Raw genomic sequence first — 23,686 nt, 5'->3', positions numbered from 1 at the left:
GAGGAAGGCAATTTCAGGAAGGTAAATTTGGTTGTGGCAAGAATACGATGGGCCAAAAATTGCAGTCGGAGGCTTCCTGCAGGCGGACCCCTCCGACTGAAATCTTTTTTCTGAAAGTACCTGGTGGTCCCGGAGGAATGTAGATTTGCGGTCTGAGGTCTAGATGCGCAGCCCAGTGTATGGGCACACAGATCCCAGGAACGTAAGCGCAACCTGGGATCACCTGGGCATGGCCCACCAAATCACAATAATAATGGGAGTACCATTTATACGAGCTGCCATTACTATCAATGAGAATACCCCCAAAAACACACATACAACAAAAAAACCCACCTCATTTAAAATTAAAATGAATTTAATTAAATGTTTTAGAAAAAAATGCTTTCAAAAAAGTTTTAATAGCGTTAAAAATAAACTTGCCTTAATTGACAGGGTTAATATAAAAAAGTGATAAAAATTTAATTTTACTATGTTTTAAAAGTAAGCTGTATGCCTTCTTTTACCTTGCACAAGAATTTTAAGGACATTCGCTGGGCAAGAGTTGGGCAAATAGCCTAAATCTCCGCCTGTGAATGTCCTTCTCCCGGGGAGCTTGCAGCACATTTGTGAGGCCTCTTCGGGTGCATGTGCACATCGTACACACGGAGAGGCCGCAATTTTTGAGCCACTGTTTCAAGCTCAGCTCAGCGTTAAACAGGATGCCAAAGTTGGACACTGGACTCAGGTTAAGTGTGCAGGCAGGGATTGGGATGCAATCAGTGGCCAGGAAACAGTTTTGTAGAGAGCTTTCTTCTCGACAATGTCATCAAGGATGTTTGTGCCAACAAGATGCCCGGAAAATTGCTAATGGCACTCAAATCAGCTGCAAAGGTTATGCTTATAAAAAAAAATGTAGGCATTTGAAATGCATTAAGAATTTAGTTTGAGATAACGAGAGATTTTCTTAATCCAGAGGCTTTATAAAAAAAGTAGCACACCTCTATGTGCAAGTAGTCTGCAAAGCAAAGTTCCTAAAGTCTTTAAAGGAGAGCTGAGCTATACTTAATAAGAAGAATTAGGAGCAGGTCACAAGGCCCCTCAAGCCTGCTCCAGTGTTCAATAAGATCATCGAAACATAGAAAATAGGTGCAGGAGTAGGCCATTTGGCCCTTAGAGCCTGCACCGCCATTCAATGAGTTCATGGCTGATCTTCGACCTCAACTCCACTTTCCTGCCCAATCCCCATATCCTTTGATTCCCCTAGAATCCAAAAATCTATCTCAGCCTTGAATATATCCAACAACTCAGCACAGGGTAGAAAATTCCAAAGATTCACAATCCTCAGTGAAGAAATTACCCGTAGTTGAAAAATTCGCATTACTTCTAAGTAGAATGGATTGGGCGACAACAGACTGCACGTCATCTTAAAAACAAAATAATTAGTACTTCATATCATAAATAGGCACCATTATACTTGTACCTTTTTTATTATGTCAGAAATGCTTCCTTTTGAAAATAATTAAATTATAATGCACACCTGTAAAAACTAGTGATATTGCAGTTATTAATATGAAATACATAAACACGTAGTTTCTACTCGGGACAAGCAGGCCACATGGTTCTACGCGCAATCCTCCTGGTTTTCTTTTTTACAACTAATTGTACGCAATTAGGTAGGTAATGCACAGTCAGCAGCGAGTTTCAGGATGTAGAGAAAGCAGTTCTTGGCATTTCACCGCAATGTATGTTTCTACCTTGAAACAGAAACATAGAAAATAGGTGCAGGAGTAGGCCATTCGGCCCTTCGAGCTTGCACCACCATTCAATAAGATCATGGCTGATCATTCACCTCAGTACCCCTTTCCTGCTTTCTCTCCATACCCCTTGATCCCTTTAGCCGTAAGGGCAATATCTAACTCCCTCTTGAATATATCCAATGAACTGGCATCAACAACTCTCTGCGGTAGAGAATTCCACAGGTTAACAACTCCGAGTGAAGAAGTTTCTCCTCATCTCAGTCCAAAATGGCTTACTCCTTATGCTTAGACTGTGACCCCTGGTTCTGACTCCCCCAACATCAGGAACATTCTTCCTGCATCTAACCTGTCCAGTCCCAGCAGTTAATTCGTCCACCTTATTACGAATACTCCTCGCATTGAGGCACAGAGCCTTCAGGCTTGTCTTTTTAACACACTTTGTCCCTTTAGGCTTTTGTTGTAATGTGGCCCTTTTTGAAACAAACTACTGGCTCTTAACGCAGGTCATCAGAGGCAGAAAACCTTTTCCGTTACAGGTTTGACCTCCCAAATCCGGCAACCTCGGGACGGAGGCCAAGCCGGTTTTCGGGTTTTTCTGGACTTCGGAACGTGTTTCTGACTTCACGAATCCGGAAAAACACCCAAGCCCAGGTTCAGGTATTTCCGGATTTCAGAACGTCAGAAGGGGGGGGGGGCGGGTGCTCGCCGAGGAGCTGTTCGGGTCAATGAGGTCGTCGGGCGGGGCCAAGCCGCCAAAGTGTTCGGGCGGGCCCCACCGCCGTGGAGGAGTTCCTTGTCTGACCCGAGGTAGGTGGGGTTGGGCAGCCGAGGGAGGGCAGCCGGGGTGGGGCGAAGTCTGTTCGCCGAGCTAGGGGAAGTCCGGATATCGGAATGTTTTCCGGTTTCCGAACGGCCCCGCCACGGATTCCAGAACATTCTGGAACTCCAGATTTTGGAGATCAAACCTGTATTACATTTTGGCAAATGGGAAGTCATGGTGCAAGTAAGTTGCTGTCGCCAAATTATTATAATGCAGTGTAAGCAGTACTTACACAAGTGTTACTCAGCAAAAATACAAATCATACATTCGAATAATCAATAGTAAGTCTGAACATTCTAAACATCAGCTTGCAATTGTTTTCCCAATGTATATTCCTTTTTGGAGCACTGAAGCCAACAGAAACAAAACCTAGAACATTGACTGCAAGACCAAAATGTTCAAGGTTTACAGAAAGTTCTATTGGAATACAGTTACTGTGCTTTGCCATTCCAAATGACATTTTTGAACAACTGAAGAATTCAGCATAACATGAAGCACAGGACTCAAAAAAATACGAGCAGTACAAATGAAGCTAAAAATATCACTGGGAGAAACTCATTGGATTAAGTGTGTTAAGAAATAGCAATGGGAAAAATAATGAGACTTATACTAAACAAATTTCCAGGATCTGCACACAAAGTTATTAGCAAAAATGAAAGCGCGCGTAGTTGGAGGCAACCTTGTGATATAGGCTGAGTTAGGAGACAGTAGAGATATAAAGGGTTGATTCTCTGATTGGTGGTATGTGACAAGTGGTGTTACCCAGGAATCTGTACTGGGGGTTCAGCTTTACCCCATATATAATTACTTTGATGAAGGAATGGAATTGCATATCCTAGTTTTCACATGGCATCATTAAGAAGCACAATAAGTTGAGTAGATGGGAGGAAGTTTCAAAGGGACATATACTAAGTGAGTGAGGAATACTACGGCAGCTGAAGTTCAATGTGGGGAAGTGTGAAGTTACCCACTTTGAATCTGAGAAAGACAAATCAAAATATTTTCTGAATGGGCGAGACTAGGGAGTTGTGGAGGAGCAAGGGGATTTAAGTGTCCACAGCCATAAAGCATTAAAAGCAAATGCACAGGTACAAAAAGAAATCCAAGAGGTGAATGGAATGTTTGCCTTTATCTTGGGCTAGAATTCAAGTGAGGATGCGATGCTTCAATTGTACAGAGCCATGGTCATAACCCACCAGAGTACTGCGTTCAGTTTTGGATATCGAACCTCAGGGTAGATATATTGGCCTTAGAAGAGGTACAGTGCAAATTCACCAGAATGATACCAGGGCTTAAAGGGTTAAATTATTACAGGTTGCATAAACTTGGCTTGTATTCCCTGGAGTTTAGACGGTTATGGGAAGATCTAAATTGAGTTATTTAAAATGATTAAGGGATTCAAAAGGATAGGTACAGATAAATTATTTCCTCTGGAAGAGTGTCCAGAACAAAGAAGGGCATAATACAAATAGAGCTAGACCGTTCAGGAGTGTAACCAGGATACACTTTTTCAAAGAATGGCAGTGTAAATGTGGAACTTGCTCCCTGAAAGGATTGGGGTTGAATGGCAATTCGGATTTTCGGGGGAGAGATAGACAGCTAGACAGCCAGAGAGATAGAGAGATAGAGAGATAGAGAGATAGAGAGATAGAGAGATAGAGAGATAGAGAGATAGAGAGATAGAGAGATAGAGAGATAGAGAGATAGAGAGATAGAGAGATAAAGAGATAAAGAGATAAAGAGATAGATAGAGAGATAGATAGATAGAGAGATAGATAGAGAGATAGATAGAGAGATAGATAGAGAGATAGATAGAGAGATAGATAGAGAGATAGATAGATAGAGAGATAGATAGAGAGATAGATAGAGAGATAGATAGAGAGATAGATAGAGAGATAGATAGAGAGATAGATAGAGAGATAGATAGAGAGATAGATAGATGGATGTATTGGTATTAAGGGATATGGGTAAAAGGGTGCAAGTGGAGCTGAGGTAAAGATCAGCCATGATCTAATAATGGCAGAATAAGCTTGATGGGCTGAATAGCCTATTCCTGTTCCCATGTAAAAAGGCAGCCATTTTACCCATCAAGTCCACAAATCAGATACAATCTACCCCATCATAAATGCGACCCCATTTATTTATTCTCAAGGTAAATCTTCAAAAACATTTTCTTTACCCGTAAAAGTAATCAAATGCAAGTCACAGCACATCTATCCAATCGTGTATGGTTGTTTTTGAAAGATGGCAATTCCTCAATCACTGCTGCACATAAACTATTTAAACAGTCTAATGGCCATTAGTGAGTATTTGATTATGTCCATCCACAATTATCCGTAAAAGCTGCAATCCTGTTCGCACACACCTGAATTTTTTTTGGAACAAGTTAAACACCTTGGCCCAGAATTTCCTGGTCAGTTTCGGGGTAGCTATAACGCAAGAATGGTGCTGCACCAGTCCCAAATGGCAAACAGGCGGCACTACATTTATGTTTCTTTTACAACTTTCTCTTTACAGTAGGCAAACTGACTGTACAGAAAATCTCCGTCGTGATCAGCGCAAAACCTGGAATAAATCTGTTGTAATTTCTGCCAAAGTGCGATCTATAAAATTTGGGGCCATTAAGTGTTTCGTTGACAGTCTTTTTCCACGTATGTGTTGGTCATCCTGGAGATATATATGTTGGACATCTTGGGGAGTTAACAGTTAACAGTCGAATTTCTTTGTATCTTAAAGCAACAGGCTTTCCAAGATATAAACGGCATGTCTTTGGAGTGTCAAAAGTAATTCATTGCTGGTCTTCTGAGATGTAAAGTGCTTGTATAATGGAATAAGTGTTAGTAATGTAACCTGTGGGAGCATAGTCCCGCATTTCTGAACTCTTTGCTTCAGCACGCGGTCTGAAGTTTGGATTAAGCAAACAGGAAGATTGGATGTTTGGATCGAAAAGAGACTGTGAGACAATGTGGTGCCTTCCAGTCATTGAAATGAGTAACTGGTCATTGTCTGGATATTAAATATTCAAGTGCAACTTTTGCTACTATGCAAAGAAACAATTCTGTATGTTAAATATTTGATTGTACCTTTGTTACTATTTAATGACATCTGTTGGTTAAACAAACAATGAAGTTTTTGAGCACTTCATTACGGTGGGAATAATAGAATATTTGCATACCTTAGAACTAAACAATGTTAAGTATTTGAGTACCTTGTTACGGTGGGAATAATAGTCTATATTTTAATCGATTCAGAAAGCAGCTAATCATGATTGAACTCTTATTCTTTGTATTTAGACAAAGGCTTTTTCAGTATAAAGATGACACACACACATACGGACTGTAGAGACACTTGGACTGTAGAGACACTGAAATCTCGAAAGGTGTGCAATTTCTTGAAGAGCTGCCTTTGCAAGCAGAGTTGTTGGCTTGTGAATGCCTGAATGTCTAAATAAAGATCCGGCCTTTATTGCAACTGAGTGTGTGCGGGTAATTCGACATTAAAAGCAACGAAGCGAAAAGAGAAAGACAGCCGTTTACACATCACCCATGAATGGTTTAGTTTTAGGCTAATAAACATGGGTAGTAGGTATCCATTAGATAGTTAGCACTTGGTAAAGTTGCTAACAAATGCTAAATCAGGAAGTCTCACGTAGGGGGAGCAGGAAACAATTGCAAACTGTTTATATGGAGTGTTTGTTTTTAAAGGATTTGGGGAATGTGTATTCTGTTTAAGGATTTTGGAAATAGATGCATCATCATCATAGGCAGAACCTCGGAATCGAGGAAGACTTGCTTCCACTCCTGGAGTGAGTTCTTTGGTGGCTGAACAGTCCAATACGAGAGCCAGACTCTGACAGGTGGGACAGATAGTCGTTGAGGGAAGGGGTGGGTGGGACTGGTTTACCGCACGCTCTTTCCGTTGCCTGCGCTTGATTTCTACATGCTCTCTGCGATGAGACTCGAGGTGCTCAATGCCCTCCCGGATGCACTTCCTCCACTTAGGGCGGTCTTGGGCCAGGGACTCCCAGGTGTCAGTGGGGATGTCGCACTTTATCAGGGCGGCTTTGAGGGTGTTCTTGTAACGTTTCCGCTGCCCACCTTTGGTTTGTTTTCAGTGAAGGAGTTCCGAGTAGAGTACTTGCTTTGGGAGTCTCGTGTCTGGCATGTGAACTATGTGGCCTGCCAGACATACAGCTGATCGAGTGTGGTCAGTGCTTCAATGCTGGCCTGGACGAGGACGCTGATGTTAGTGCACCTGCCCCCCCAGGGAATTTGTAGGATCTTGCGGAGACATCGTTGGTGATATTTCTCCAGCGACTTGAGGTGCCTGCTATACATGGTCTACATCTCTGAGCCATACAGGAGAGTGGGTATTACTACAGCACTGTAGACCATGAGCTTGGTGGTAGTTTTGAGGGCCTGGTCGTCAAACACACTTTTCCTCGACGGCTGAAGGCTGCACTGGAGGCGGTGTTGGATCTTGTCACCTATGCCTGCTCTTGCTGATAGGAGGCTCCGGAGATGTGGGAAGTGGTCCACGGTATCCAGGGCCGCGCGCCGTGGATCTTGATGACGGGGGGGAGCGCAGTGCTGTGCGGTGAGGACAGGCTGGTGGAGGACATTTGTCTTACGGATACATTATACGGGCTTACCTATGACATTTTCCTTTGATGTAGTCAAAATATGAGCCCAGAAATTCCAATGTCCCGGGCCCATACGAAGTTCCTACGGACACGGGAAGGCATCGGAAAAGCCGGTTTTCAGCGCGCAATGTGCATGCGCTGAAAACCAGCTTTTCCGATCCGTCAAGCTGGAGTTTGTGGGATTTACGCATATCTTGCCCAGCAAATGTCCTCAAAAGTTCCAGACCCCCACCACCCTCTGGATGAAAACATTTCACCTCAAATCCCCTCTAATCCTCCTACCAATTACTTTAAATCTATACCCCTTGGTTGTTGACCCCTCTGTTAAGAGAAATAGGTCCTTCCTATCCATTCTATCCAGGCCCCTCATGATTTTATACACCTCAATCAGGTCACCTCTCAGTCTCCTCTGTTTCAAAGAAAACAAACTCAGCCTATCCAAACTTTCCTCATAGGTAAAATTCTCCAGTCCAGGCAACATCCTTGTAAATCTCCTCTGTACTCTTTCTTGTGCAATCACATTTTTCCTGTAATGTGGTGACCAGAGCTGCACACAGTACTCCAGCTGTGGCCTAACTAGAGTTTTATTCAGTTCAAGCATAACCTCCCCTGCTCTTCTATTCTATTATTTTGCTGATAAAGGAAAGTACCCCGTATGCCTTCTTAAACAACTTATCTACCTGTTGTGCTACTTTTAGGGATCTGTGGACATGCACTCCAAGATCCCATTGTTCCTCTACACTTCTCAGTGTCCTGCCACTTAATGTGTATTCCCTTGCCTTGTTAGCCCTCTCCAAATGCATTACCTCACACTTCTCTGGATTGAATTAAGTTTGCCATTATTCTGGCCACCTGACCAGTTCATTGATATCTTCCTGCAGTCTACAGCTTTCTTCTTCATTATCAACCACACAGCTGATTTTTGTATCATCTGCAAACTTCTTAATCATACCCCCTACATTCAAGTCTAAATCATTGATATATACCACAAAAGGCAAGGGACCTAATCTTTCACAAAGGGGTGATGACCCTCTATGTATAGATTTAGCTGCTTAACACCATGCTCAGTTGATTTAAATGGATTATTCTTACCCCAGCCGCCCCCTCCCCCCTCCTGCTGAGTGAGGATGATCTGCTTGTGATTGTGAAACCAGGGATGTCGAGACAACACAGTGGGTGATTACTGCGAACTGTGTGCTTCAGGGTACTACGGCAACGTAAATGGATCGATTGGTGACTGCTCACTTTGGGCCCAAGTTTCAAGCCGCGCCAAGAACGGCGCAGTCCCGACCTGGACATCCGTTTTTCGCGCCACAAAGTGTGCCTAAAAAAAACCTCCAGATTCTCCACCTCCCTGCAGGTCCTCTGGCCCTCGGCGCAGCGCAGCAGGAGCTGTAGGGGGCGGAGCCAGGTCCCTGCGCTGAAAACAGCGCTACAGTGGGCGCGCATGTGCAGTAGCTCCAGGCGCCCAAAACTGTGTGGAAGGGGCCGAAGCACGCAGCCCCTAGCCCTGGCCGAATAGCCTCACTGGGGCTGCATGACTAAGGCTCCTCCCATGGCCAGCTCCTGCTTCCTCCCGACCCGACTCCCGCTTCCCGCCTCCGGACCAGACCCGACTCCCGCTCCCCCCCCCCCCCCCCACCATCTCCTTCCCCCCTCCCCACTCCACCATCTCCTTCCTCCCCCCCCCACCCCACCATCTCCTTCCTCCTCCTCCTCCCTCCCCTCCCCTCGCTGTCAGAAACACAGACACTGACAGACAGAGAATGAGACACACACACACACACACAGAGAGATAGAGACACTGACAGAGACACACTGGGCCGGGGGGGGGGACCTTCCCAGCACACTGTTGGAGGGCTCCCGGTGCTGCAGTCGGTAAGTAGAAAATGTTTTTTTTTTTTTTTTGATTGATTTATTGGTTGATTTATTGATGTATTTATCATTTATTATTGATGATGGCTCTTTATTTGTAAAACTGAAGTGTTTAATGTTTGTAAACTTCCCTTTAAACCCCACCCCCACCCCCGCCGACCATTCCCTACGCCTGATTTGTTACCTACGCCTGATTTTCTAAAGTGTAGACAAGGTTTTTTCGAGCGTACAAAAATCTACACTTACTCCATTCTAAGTTAGTTTGGAGTAAGTTTTCACTGACCAAACTTTGAAAACAGGTGTAAGTGGCCAGACATGCCCCCTTTTGAAAAAATAAATTCTGTTCCAAAGTGAAACTGTTCTGACTAGAACTGGAGCAAACTAAATGACGAGAATTCCGATTTCTAAGATACTCCGTTCTACACCAGCTGCTCCTAAAAATCAGGAGCAAATCATGTGGAAACTTGGGGCCCTTGTGCCTGTCCTCGGTCCAACTCTGGCAGGTAATGTATAACCACAGGCATCTGTTGCTTTGAAAGGATTTGTTTTTCCCATAAGAGTACAGGTACTTCACTTCGTGCTCCTGCTCACAACATCAAGATCATTGGATATATTGAAAATAAAAAGGAAAGGGCTGTGAAGTTTAAACCATACCAGAAAGTCAGCATCTCAAAAAGAAACGGTGCGTTGGGGCATTAAGCTTGGTGCTCTCCGTTTAATACGAGAGCGGAATCGGTGAGACTGCACTCCTGTATCAGAGCCTTGTTAAAAGCCTGGCTAATGATTCTGAATTTACCCTGTAAAGTTGGTCCTTGATGATGTAAGCATGTCAACATGTTAAAATAAAAATGGATGCAGGCGTTTTACTTCGGTAAATTCTGAAAGTTTAAGGGGATTCTAGAAAATGCACATCTCGGTTTTAAAAAAACACTTCTTTTAGAAAAGAACAAAAGCTGAATTTGTCCGGTTTTTGTAACTCAGTAAAAAAAAAAAGTAGAGGAGAAACTTCTTCACCCAGAGAGTGGTGAACCTGTGGAATTCTCTACCACAGGAAGTTGTTGAGGCCAATTCACTAAATATATTCAAAAAGGAGTTAGATGTAGTCCTTACTACTAGGGAGATCAAGGAGTATGGTGAGAAAGCAGGAATGGGGTACTGAAGTTGCATGAACTCATTGAATGGCGGTGCAGGCTCGAAGGGCCTACTCCTGCACCTATTTTCTTTGTTTCTATGTTAAAACTCTTGTGCCTGATAAAAGCAGCCGTATAGCCTACTTTTACAGGCATGAGTGTTTTAAAACACACTTCAAACTTAAAAAGTAACAACTTTAATTTCTATTGGTGTATTTATGTAAGGTGTTTAAAAAAAAATGTTTTATGTAGTGTGCACGCGCATTGGGGTGTTTCTCATTCATAGTTGTAGGAGATTTGGATTTGCGAATCACCCATTACTATGAATGAGAAAATACTTGTCTGTGATTGAATGTCCAGGCCCACGTGACCCCTGCGGACATCCCGTGAACTTGCTGCGGTGCGCAGTCACGAGAAGCTTCCGGACCGGGATCTCGAGCGGGCCCAGCAGCTTCAGGTAAATGTGCATTTTCTGAGCATTCTTTAGTGCTTTGCCCACGGGAAGACAGAGAGGAATTTCTGGGCCACGGTGTATAAAGGAGCATGGTTTTCAACCGTTTGTCAGAGTGTACTCCAAAGATACAGAAACCAAAAAAGTCACTATGCAATTAAGACTGATCACCTTTACGGTGCATCAATAAAGTGCTCTATATACTCCACTACGAAGTCTCGTGCTTACTCGAAACGTATTGTTGTGAACCAGAGGAGAAAGGAGGATGACTACTTAAGAGTTTGTAAAATCTTAAAGATAGGGAACCAGAAAAAGAATCATCAGCTCTACTCTACGATGCTGATTAAACTTGGACTTGTGTGCTCCAGTTTAGCACAGAATCTATATTAAATTGCCTGGTCTCATCTCTATCTCTGCTTCATAGCAGGTTAAGGACTTGTCCCTCCTAAACTAATTTTCTGCAATGAAAACGGGGTAATTTCCTGAGTCTCTTTCGAAGTTTGAGCTCCCAAGTCCTGAGCAAAGCTTGAAGGGAAGAGAAAAAATAATTTGGTGAAGCGAATTTAAAATTTATCGCACAAGGAATCAAACCGGCACCTGACTGATAATTATAAACTGCACAGTACCAAGACTGAACTGCGCCAATACATGCATGGACGCAAAAGTCAATCTACAAGATTTGCAATTCTAGGTTGGAGTCAGAAATACAACTGCAGCTAATCAAATTTGATTTGATCATCAACAACAGCAATACAATTATTTGCTTTTTGGTGAGGAGGCAGTTAGCCAGAAAGATGAATGTTGGATTTAAGTGGGCCTTGAAGTTACAGGAATAAATGCAAACCGAAGGGAAAATAATCTGGGAAATATCATGGCCCATGATACTTTGGAAAAATTTTTTTTGAAGGTTCCAAAAAGCAGCAATGTGTCAGATAGAACACACTTAGCAATTCAGATTGAGGTGCATGGCACACTCTCAGCATTAACATTGGAAAGTAATTGCCTGCAATGGCATGAGAGCACAACCCAGACTCTATCACATCTCCCTGTTGAAAGTGTTTGTCCTCCACTCTATACTTCAAGGGCACAGTTGAGATCAAGACCTTAAAAAAAAAGGAAATTAGCATATCAACTTATCCATCACCACACCATGGGTTCAATTTTGTCCCACCCCTTTTTTCGGCGCACTTAACGGAGCTGCACCACTTTTCTCCGTTGATAAGTGCGCCGGGAAAAAAATAAAATCGCTCCCCACTTTGGCCGCTGTCTGGCCTCTCCTCTGTCGTTGCAGAGCCAGCGCCCTGCACTGAAAACAGTGCCGGGAAGTCTGCACATGCGCATTGGAGTCGGGTTGTGATGTCCACGCATGCGCAGTAGCGCCGAAATTTGGCCATTTTTTTCAAAGAATCATAGCTGCTTGTGTTTTGCTGTCCGGTGAGTTTGCTTCCTGCAGCCTGTGTGCGTGCCGATGTCGGCAGTTCCCGCCCCTATCCCTGGCCGAGTGGTCTCCCGGTCGTCCCGTCCCTATCCCTGGCTGAGTGGTCTCGCTGTCTTCCCGCACCTATCCCCGGCCCGCTGTTGAAGTAGCTGCTGGTGTTTTACCCTTGCTGCAGCCTGTCCGGTGAGTTTGCTTCCTGCAGCCTGTGCGCGCCTTCCCGGGCCGAGTTTTCAGATGAAGTTAGACTTAGTTCTATTTTTTATTTCTTCTTGAATGCTTATTACAAAGCACTAAACAAAGCACAAAAAGTAAGTCTTAGTGCAAGATCCTCTCCGCTTCCCTTCCCGTCCCGATCCCAGGCCGAATGGCCTCCAATGTACCTACCTGCACTGATTTCTTCACTCTCCACAAGGGTTTTTTGAAGTGGCCACATACTCTTGCCTAAGTAGATTTGGAGTAACTATTAGCTGGCCAAAGTGGCCAAAACTGGCATAGGTGGCTGGTAATGCCCCCGTTTGAGAAAAAAAAACTAAAAAAATCCTAACTAACTCACTTACACTGGCACAAATTGAATGTGCAAAATGGGGATTTTTAAGATACTGCAGAAAAATCAAGTTGCTCCAAAAAAAAAATTAAGCCCCATGGCACTGCAGTTAGATCACCAACACATTGCACTAACCTTCACCCAGGATCTCAGTCTCTAGAACTTCTACAGTGAAGTCAAAATTTTAGCTTCCTAGAAAGAACCATTACTGCCATAATGTCCACTTATCTGCCTATGAACTACACACAGTTGCAGTCTAAATTAAATATACTAGATTCAAATGTTGTCTTGCTACCCCTGTATGAACCCACACCTCAAAAGATTTTCAAAATCAAATAACTTACCCAATATCAATGAGAGGTGGTTTCTCCCGCCCTCTTTTGTAGCAAAGATGCATCTCTGGACTTTTCAAGCTCCCAAAATTCAAGTTTGCCTGAAGTCCTGTAGGCGTGCTCTCAACGCAAGTATAACCTTCAGGAACATTTTCTCCTGCCGATCTGATTATGACGGCAAGATCTGTTATTGGTGCTTTCGGTCCTGTTGACTTGGTCTCTAATATTGTGATTTCTTGCTCCAACGGTGTAGATGTGTCAGTCAGCCCCGCGACTACAAAGTAGTCACTAACTCTTGGGCCTTTATCTTCAATCATGGCTGGATATTCCTTAAGAGAAAGGGAGAGGAAAAAAAAATAATCTCAGCAATTCTTCACAGTAAATGACAGGACTGCACAAGATATAAATATTCTCAACGCCAAATGTTTTCAATGCCAAAAGATAATGCTCGGACAGAATACAGCTACAAAAATGCATTATACAGAGCACTTACCTGTTCTGCCATTTCATATGAACAAATTTCATATGTCAGCTATTATCAATCCTGCCAAGAAGGTTCAACAGAACTGACCCAGTAAGGATGATGCATGATTGGCACACGGCTGGCATTAAACACCAAAGACAGACCATACTCATGGAATTTTCTCACTTCAGCTTAAGAGTACCACAATTAAAAACTGTCCCTCCCTGAGCCAAAAGAAACCTCTGCGTTCAACAGAGGCTCCACTAAGGAGTTCTGCTATCATCTGCTGTTATACTGAAGTTGTCCAGAGGAGATTCGGTATCAATAGAAGTGATTGATCCATGAAAAGACTCATGATGGATCCTAGTCATTGATCAATTTTTGAGGGAACAAAGCTCATTTTATCTGATGGTACCTATTCCAGATTTGCATCGATCCCCATTGAAAGCACGGTATAACTGACAGGTCTGACCCCATCCACTCCCTCTGATTTGTCACGCTACTTGTCCGACATCCAGTACAGGATGAGCAGAAACCTTGCTGTCCAATTTGACCCTGACCTGAGCTTACTAACCCATATCTTCAACACCATGACTGCTTACTTCCATCTCTGCATCATCAATTGTCTCTGCCCCTGCCCCAGCTCATCTGCTATAGAAATCCTTGTCCACGCTTTTGTTACTTCGACACTACAATTCCAATGTTCTCCTGGCCAGTCTCCCACCTTGCATAGAAACATAGAAAATAAGTGCAGGAGTAGGCCATTCGGCCCTTCGAGCCTGCACTACCATTCAATATGATCATGGCTGATCATGCAACTTCAGTACCCCACTCCTGGCTTCTCTCTATACTCCCTGGTCCCTTTAGCCTTAAGGGCCACATCTAACTGCCTTTTGAATATATCCAACAAACTGGACTCAACAACTTTCTGTGGTAGAGAATTCCACAGATTCACAATTCTCTGGGTGAAAAAGTTTCTCCTCATCTCAGTCCTAAATGGCTTACCCCTTATCCTTAGACTGTGACCCCTGGTTCTGGACTTCCCCAACATCGGGAACAATCTTCCTGCATCTAACCTGTCCAATCCCGTCAAAATTTTATGCGCTTCTATGTGATCCCCTCTCGTTCTTCTAAATTCCAGTGAATATAAGCCTAGCCGATCCAGTCTTTCTTCATATGTCAGTCCTGCCATCCAGGGAATCAGTCTGGTGAACCTTCGTTGCATTCCCTCAATAGCAAGAATGTCCTTCCTCAGATTAGGAGACAAAACTGCATACAATACTCAAGGTGTGGTCTCACCAAGGCCCTGTACAACTGCAGCAAGACCTCCCTGCTCCTATACTCAAATCCTCTCGCTATGAAGGCCAACATGCAATTTGCTTTCTTTACTGCCTGCTGTACCTGTATGCCTACTTTCAATGACTGATGTATCATGACACCCAGGTCTCGTTGCACCTCCCCTTTTACTAATCTGTCACCATTCAAATAATAATCTGCCTTTCTGTTTTTGCCTCCAAAGTGGATAACCTCCCATTTATTTACATTATACTGCATCTGTCACGCATTTGCTCACTCACCTAACCTGTCCAAGTCACCCTGCTGCCTCTTAGCATCCTCCTCACAGCTCACATGTTCTGTAAACTTGAGCTTATCCAAAACTCTGCTACCTGTATCTTAACTCACACTAAGACCCATTCACTCATCGTCCCTGGGCTCTTTGATCTACATTGGCTCCGGGTCAGGTAATGCCTCGAATGTTAAAATTCTCATCCTGGTTTTCAAATCCCTCCATGGCCTTGCACCTCCCCATCTTCCCACTCTGCAATCTCAGTGCTCCTTCAATTCTGGCCTCTTGCGCATCCCCAATTTTCATCGATCCACCATTGGCGGCTGTGCTTTCTGCTGCCTGGGCCCTAAGCTTTGAAGTTCCCTCCCTAAATCCCTCTCTCTCTCCCTTTAAGATAATCCTTAAAACCTACTGCTTTGAGCAAGCTGTGTGAATCCCATATGGTTCGGTGTCAAATATTGATTGATAACACTCCTCGGGACATTTTACTATGTTAAAAGATGCTACATAAATGCAAACTGTTGTCTAACTATTTAGGCTCTGCTGGACAGCAGAGAATTGGATTTCCAAGCATTATATTTTCCATGTCACTGCACCAAAAAGGAAACCACCAGCCAAGAATCAGCAAAGTGCAAAGCAAGTCAATGGAGGCACAACAGACCTGGTAGATCTTATCTACTATGGCCAGAAGTGATAGCAACTTTTCCAGATCACTGCAGACATCGGTGGCAGCATACTATATAGATGAAGGAATGATTATGTGCAAGTGCTTAGTGTGATGTACATGTTGAAGTTTGTGGCTCAAAATGCACAAGAGCGTTTGGGAGTCCTCCAATAATGAAGAGTCATTGCCCAACTGAAGGCAATGACTCCATGTTGGGGTAGAGTTCCACAGGCCCCAAGCACCTTCACTACCTCACCTGTGATTCGAGTGTTGGCAGACTATGTGTGCGTAGGGCACACGACAGTCAAGTCCACACATGTTCCTCACAAAGAGAGATCCAGCCTAATCCCACTTTCCAGCTCTTGGTCCATAGCCTTATAGGTTACAGCACTAAGTGCATATCCAATTTTTTTTTTTTTAAATTGTGCTGAGGGTTTCCGCCTCCACCACCCTTTCAGGCAATGAGTTCCAGACCCCCACCACCCTTTAGGTGAAAACAATTTTCCTCAAATCCCGTCTAAACCTCCTACCACTTACTTTAAAGTCACTACTAAAGTCAGTTACTCCTCCAATTGTCAGTTACAGTAAAGTTACTACTAAAGTCAACTAACTTGAGCACAGATCAAGAGTGACTTCACTGGTCTGTAGAGTCTCATTACTCGGTGCCATGTTAGGAGTAGGGGAGAAGGGCAGTGCAAAAGTTTGGTGTTACAGAAGTTCTAAATGCAAAAATGGACTCAAAACTGCTAACTACGAACCCTAACTCAAAACACTAACTGCAGTAAATATCTTTGTTTTTGAAGAAACATGGTTTCAAAATCATGATGCACAAGACCAAGACTATTTACAATCGACATTAATGACTTGGATGAAGGGACCGAATGTAATGTAACCAAATTTGCTAATAATACAAAGATAGGTGGGAAAGTTGGGAGGAGGATGCGAAAAATAAAAAAGCAAATTATTTAAATGGGGGGATATTACAAAATGCTGGAGTACAGAGGAATCTGTGGGTCGTTATACATGAAACAGTTAGTATCCAGGTACAGCAAGTAATCAGGAAGGTAAATGGAATGTTGGCCTTTATTTGCAAGGGGGATAGAGTATAAAAGTATGGAAGTCCTGCTACAACTGTACAGGGCGTTGGTGATACCACACCTAGAGTACTACGTACAGTTTTGGATTCCTTATTTAAGGCGGGATATATACATTGGAGGCAGTTCAGAGAAGGTTCACAAGGTTAATTTCCAAGATGAAAGGGTTGTCTTATGACGAAAGGTTGTGCAGGTTGGGTCTATACTCATTGGAGTTGAGAAGGAGAGGGGATCTTATTGAAACGTATAATTTTGAGGGGGCTTGACAGGGTAGATGTAAAGAGGATGTTTCCCCTCGTGGGGGGGGGGGATCTAGAACTAGGGGGCATAGTTTCAGAATAAGGGGTCGCCCGTTTAAAACAGCAATAGGAGGAGGAATTTCTTTTCAGAGGGTCATGAATCTGTGGAATTCTCTACCCCAGAGAGCTGTGGAGGCTGGGTCATTGAATATATTTAAGGTGGAGATAGACAGATTTTTGAATGATAAAGGGAGAGATGGGTTATGGGGAGCGGGCAGGGAAGTGGAATGGAGTCCAAAATCAGATCAGCCATGATCTTATTGAATGGGGGAGCAGGCTCGAGCGGCCAACTGGCCTACTCCTACTACTTATTGTCTTACATAAGAACATAGTATTACAAGAAGTGGCTGAGATGTACTGATAAAAACTTTATGATTCATTTTGGAAGGAAAAACGACATGAGGCAATATGAACAAAACAGTACAAATTTTAATGGGGGTGCAGGAACAGAGGGGTGCACGTGCCCAAATCTTCGAAGATGCAGGACAAGTTGAAAAAACTGGTAAAAAAGGCATAAGAGATCATTGGCTTTATAAATAGAGTACAAAAGCAAGGAAGTTATGCTAAACCTTTATACATCACTGGCTGAATCTCAACTAGAGTATTGTATCCAATTCTGAGCATCACACTTTAGGCAGGAATGAAAAACAACTTTCAAAAATAAATTTCTTTCAGGAAAATATTTTTAAATGGATTACTTTTCAATTACAAAGTTGTGCTTGAATCCAACCTTCTAAAACACATGCATAGACTTTAACAAAAACAAGCATCAACTGCTGCTACAGAGCAAATCCTCAGGAAAAGTCCAACTGAATCTTTTGCCCATCAAGAGACAGCATCACCACCTTCGACAGCACCTCCCAAACCCGCGATCTCTACCATGGAAAATGACGCATGGGAACACCATCACCTCAAAGTTCCCCAATATCCTGACTTGGAAATATATCACCGTTCCTTCATCGGCGCTGGGTCAAAATCCTGGAATTCCCTCCCCAACAGCACTGCGGGAGTACCTTCACCATGTGGACTGCAGCGGTTCAAGAAGGTGGCTCACGGGAATTCTCAAGGGAAATTAGTGATGGACAATAAATGCTGGCCTTGCCAGCGACACCCGCATCCCAGGAATTAATTTTTTTTTAAACTGAGTCAATTTAAGGTTAAATTAAAAGAAAAGTACTGCGGATGCTGAAAATCTGAATTATCAGAAAATGCTGGAAATCCTCCTCCTCCACCGCCCCCGCCAGTACTCCAGGTGCGGCCTCACCAATACCCTACACAGTTGCAGAACGACCTCCCCTGCTTTTGTACTCCATCCCTCTCGCAATGAAGGCCAACATTCCATTCGCCTTCCTGATTACCTGCTGCACCTGCAAACTAACTTTTTGGGATTCATGCACAAGGACCCCCAGGTCCCTCTGCACCTCAGCATGTTGTAATTTCTCCCCATTCAAATAATATTCCCTTTTACTGTTTCTCTCCACCCCACCCCTCTCCCCCAAGGTGGATGACCTCACACTTTCCGACATTGTATTCCATCCGCCAAACCTTCGCCCATTCGCTTAACCTATCCAAATCTCTTTGCAGCCTGTGTCCTCTGCACAACCTGCTTTCCCACTAATCTTGGTGTCATCTGCAAATTTTGTTACACTACACTCTGTCCCCTCTTCCAGATCATCTATGTATATTGTAAACAGTTGTGGTCTCAGCACCGATCCCTGTGGCACACCACTAACCACCGATTTCCAATCCGAAAAGGACCCATTTATCCCGACTCTTTGCTTTCTGTTAGCCAGCCAATTCTCTATCCATGCTAATACATTTCCTCTGACTCCGCATACCTCTATCTTCTGCAGTAACCTTTTGTGTGGCACCTTATCAAATGCCTTTTGGAAATCTAAATACACCACATCCATCGGTACACCTCTGTCCACCATGCTCGTTATATCCTCAAAGAATTCTGGTAAATTAGTTAAACATGATTTCCCCTTCATGAATCCATGCTGCGACTGCTTGATTGCACTATTTCTCTCTAGATGTCCCGCTATTTCTTCCTTAATGATAGTTTCAAGCATTTTCCCCACTACAGATGTTAAACTAACCGGCCTATAGTTAGTTACCTGCCTTTTGTCTGCCCCCTTTTTTTTTTTTATAAACAGAGGCGTTACGTTAACTGCTTTCCAATCCTCTGGTACCTCCCCAGAGTCCAGAGAATTTTGGTAGATTATAACGAATGCATCTGCTATAACTTCCGCCATCTCTTTTAATACCCTGGGATGCATTTCATCAGGACCAGGGGACTTGTCTACCTGGAGTCCCATTAGCCTGTCCAGCACTGCCCGCCTAGTGATAGTGATTGTCTCAAGGTCCTCCCTTCCCACATTCCTGTGACCAGCAATTTTTGGCATGGTTTTTGTGTCTTCCACTGTGAAGACCGAAGCAAAATAATTGTTTAAGGTCTCAGCCATTTCCACATTTCCCATTATTAAATCCACCTTCTCATCTTCTAAGGGACCAACATTTACTTTAGTCACTCTTTTCCGTTTTATATATCTGTAAAAGCTTTTACTATCTGTTTTTATGTTTTGCGCAAGTTTACCTTCGAAATCTATCTTTTCTTTCTTTATTGCTTTTTTAGTCATTCTTTGCTGTTGTTTAAAATTTTCCCAATGCTCTAGTTTCCCACTAACCTTGGCCACCTTATACGCATTGGTCTTTGATTTGATACTCTCCTTTATTTTCTTGGTTATCCCGTCTCTTACCGCCCTTCTTTTTCACTGGAATATATTTTTGTTGCGCACTATGAAAGAGCTCCTTAAAAGTCCTCCACTGTTCTTCAATTGTGCCACCGTTTAGTCTGTGTTTCCAGTCGACTTTAGCCAACTCTGCCCTCATCCCACTGTCGTCCCCTTTGTTTAAGCATAGTACGCTTGTTTCTGACACAACTTCCTCACCCTCAATCTGTATTACAAATTCAACCATACTGTGATCACTCATTCCGAGAGGATCTTTTACTGGGAGATCGTTTATTTTTCCTGTCTCATTACACAGGACCAGATCTAAGATAGCTTGCTCCCTTGTAGGTTCTGTTATATACGCTGGCCTAAGTTAGTTTGGAGTAACTATTAGTTGTCCAAACTAGCTTAAATGGCCAAAGCAGGCATAGGTGGCTGGCAACGCCCCCTTTTGAAAAAAAACAAAACTAAAAAAAATCCTAACTAACTCACTTACACTGGCGCAAATTAAATGTGCAGAATTGCAATTTTTAAGATACTCCAAAAAAATCAAGTTGTTCCAAAAATACAGAGCAATTCCTGGCCAAATTTGGGCCCATTGTTTCAGGTTGATGACAATAATTAAATGTGACTGCCTATTTTTTTCTCCTCCTTGCCATAGTTCAGACAAACATCAACTGTTTCTCTCTCCATAGATGTTGCCTGATTTGTTGTGTTGTCAGCATTTTCTGTTTTTGATGTCATTTTCGGGTTGGTTGCTCACCTCATTCACTGTGGTGCAATTTTCATTATACAATTGCACTTTAGTCACCTATGCCCTACATCAGCATTTTTGCCTTCTATGCTGTGTTAATTATTCTAATGGCAAGGGGGAGGAAAAAAATAGGCAGTGACATAAAATAGATAGAATCACAGGAAGCACTTTTTGCATGCTGAGCATTTGCCACTTCCTGTTCAACTGGAAGCCGTCACACCACAATCTTGCACTGACATGCATTACCCTAGTACTTTATCTTGGTGATCTCTGCCATTTTCATAATAATGAAGGAAACTTCATCCAAAGCTCGATCAACTTCCCCAACACAGGATTTTTTTTGTATTTGCTTCTATTTTACCTTGAGAGTTCGTTGGGAATTTCACAGGGCTGATAATTGAACTGGAAATCATTTGCAACAGACATCATGAGGCCCTTAACTGACAAGAGCACCATTAAAACAGAGGAGGCGGGGGGGGGGGGGGGGGATTTAAATTCACAAACTGGTCATAAAACAAGATATTTGATAGTGTAGCCAATGGTAGGTTTAGTACTTAAGATTGTACATTCACATCACAAGGGGTTTTGCAAAGCTCTACCTTATGTATAGCAATAAAATAAATTTGATGTATTTGCTAGAGTAAATTCCCACTAAAGTTACCATTTCTATTAATATGTGCAGTATATGCATCTTCATGAAACATTAGATTAGAAATATTAGAAACAATACACTTGACTAATCCGAGAGGTATATGCTTCCGTGACTCAAACACTCACTAAAATTAGGCCATCTACTGATTTGTGGCATTAAAAACTTGAACCTTTCCTGCACTACCAATGAAGTTTTTTTTTTTTACAGCAATCCCCAAGGCTGAATAGCAAATGACTTTTTGGAAAATGGAAACCACAACTTAAAGAAATCAGATTACCACTTCTAGGAATTCAAAAATGCCCAAGTGTGATTCTTTAGGTCACGCTCCAAAACCCCAAGTGTATAAAAGCTCCACCTTCATTAAATTTTCATGATCGACAAACCGGGGGCAATTTGCAAGCATACAAATGACAAATTATGCTGCTGCATACAGATATAAAAATCGGGGGCTTGAGGTTTACACCAGTAACCAAAATGCCCAATTGTATACTTGAAACTTTTTACACCACAAAAGCTTCACATTCTCCCTACAGCTTGGTGAATAAATTCCTGGGTGCAGTGCAATATAATACAACACAGATTGGCCAAGGAGGTCACCAGTTCAAAAACTGTATAGTGATAGTGAGCAGGAATACAGATTTTTTTCCATGATTCAAATGTGCAAAGGTCAATGGATAGATTCAGAACAAATCTAGCTGCTCAAAACTGGGCATCCATGAGGCGCTGTGGACCAGCAGAATTGTATTTCACCACAATCTGTAACCTCATGGCCCAGCATATCCCTTAATCTACCTTTACATCAAGCCAGGGGACCAACCCTGGTTCAATAAAGAGTGTAGGAGAGAGCATGTCAGGAGCAGCACCAGGTGTAACTAAAAATGAGGTGCCAACCTGGGCAAGCTGCAACACAGGACTACATGCATGCTAAAAAGCAGAAGCAGCATGCTATAGACATGGCTAAGGAATTCCACAAGCAACAGATCAGATTAAAGCTCTGTAGTCCTGCCACATCCAGTCATGAATGATGGTGGACCATTAAACAACTAACGGGAGGAGGAGGCATCATGAATATCCCCATCCTCAATGATGGCGGAGCCCAGCACTCAAGTGCAAAAGACATGGCTGAAGCGCCAACAACCATCTTCAGCCAGAAGTGCTGAGTGGATGATTCATATCGGCCTCCTCCTACAGTTCCCACCATCACAGAAGCCAGTTTTCAGTCAATTTGTTTCACTCCACGTGATATCAAGATAAGGCTGAGTGCAATAGATACAGCAAAGACTATGGGCCCCGACAACATCCCGGCTGTCGTGCTGAAAACTTGTGCTCTAGAACTAGTTGTACCTCTCGCCAAGCTGTTCCAGTACAGCTAAAACACTGGCATCTATCCAACAATGTGGAAAATTGCCTAGGTATGTCCCGTCCACAAAAAGTAGAAAGAACACATTCAATCCAGCCAATTACCACCTCCATCAGTCTCCTCTCCATCATCAGCAAAGTGATGGAAGATATCAAGAGTGCTATCAAGCGGCGCTTACTCAATAACCATGACGACGACTCAACAATACCTCCAGAACCACTCAGCTCCAGACCTCATTACCGCCTTGGTCAAACATGGACAAAAAAGCTGATATCCAGAGGCGAGGTGAGTGACTGTCCTTGACATCAAGGCAGCATTTGACTGAGTGTGGCATCAAGGAGCCGAAATAAAACTGAAGTCAATTGGAATTAGGGGGAAACTCTCCACTGGCTGGAGTCATACCAAACACAAAGGATGATGATTGTGGTGGTTGGAGGTCAATCATCACAGCCCCAGGACATCTCTGCAGGAGTTCCGCATCTTCAGCTGCTTCATCAATGACCTCTCCCCATCATAAGGTCAGAAGCGGGGATGTTCGCTGATGACTGCAGTGTTCAGTATCATTTGTAACTTCAGATAATGGAGCAGTACATGCCCACATGCGGCAAGACCTGGACGACATTCAGGCTTGGGCTGATAAGTGGCAAGTAACATTCGTGCCACAAAAGTGCCAAGCAATGACTATCTCCAACAAGCGAGAGTCTAGTCACCACCCCTTGACATTCAAGGGCATTACCATGGCCGAATCCTCCAACAACATCCTGGGGGTCACCATTGACCAGACACTTAACTGGACCAGCCACAAATACTGTGGCAACAAGGTCAGAGGCTGCTTATTCTGCAGCAAATGTCTCACCTCCTGTCTCCACACAGCCTTTCCACCATCTACAAGGCACAAAAGTCAGGAGTGTGATGGAATACCCCCCACTTGCCTGGATGAGTGCAGCTCCAACGACACTCGATGCTCGACATCATCCAGAACAAAGCAGCCCACTTGATTGGCACCCCCTCCACCACCTTAAACATTCACTCCCTCCATCACCGACGTACTGTGGCTGCAGTGTGTACCATTTACAAGATGCACTGCAGTAACTCACCAAGGCTTCTCCCATCTAGGTGGTCAAGGGCAGCAG

The 23,686-nt window shown here is 43.4% G+C and overlaps 1 protein-coding gene across 9 annotated transcripts in view; it reads right to left on the bottom strand.

Moving 5' to 3' along the window:
• dennd4c (DENN/MADD domain containing 4C) overlaps nt 1-23,686 on the bottom strand; it is a 234,982-nt gene that overhangs the window by 143,625 nt on the left and 67,671 nt on the right. For all 9 annotated transcript variants that reach the window (XM_070880881.1, XM_070880910.1, XM_070880927.1 and 6 more), the window contains exon 2: nt 12,981-13,297. In XM_070880881.1, coding sequence (XP_070736982.1) covers nt 12,981-13,285 — 305 coding nt within the window. In that variant the 5' untranslated portion in view covers nt 13,286-13,297. The remainder of the gene's footprint in view (nt 1-12,980; nt 13,298-23,686) is intronic.

The sequence above is a fragment of the Pristiophorus japonicus genome, chromosome 1 (assembly GCF_044704955.1).
Source record: "Pristiophorus japonicus isolate sPriJap1 chromosome 1, sPriJap1.hap1, whole genome shotgun sequence".
Classification (NCBI taxonomy): domain Eukaryota; kingdom Metazoa; phylum Chordata; class Chondrichthyes; family Pristiophoridae; genus Pristiophorus; species Pristiophorus japonicus.
The sequence above is the reverse complement of the archived record's forward strand: the minus strand, read 5'-3'. Positions and strand labels throughout refer to the sequence as shown.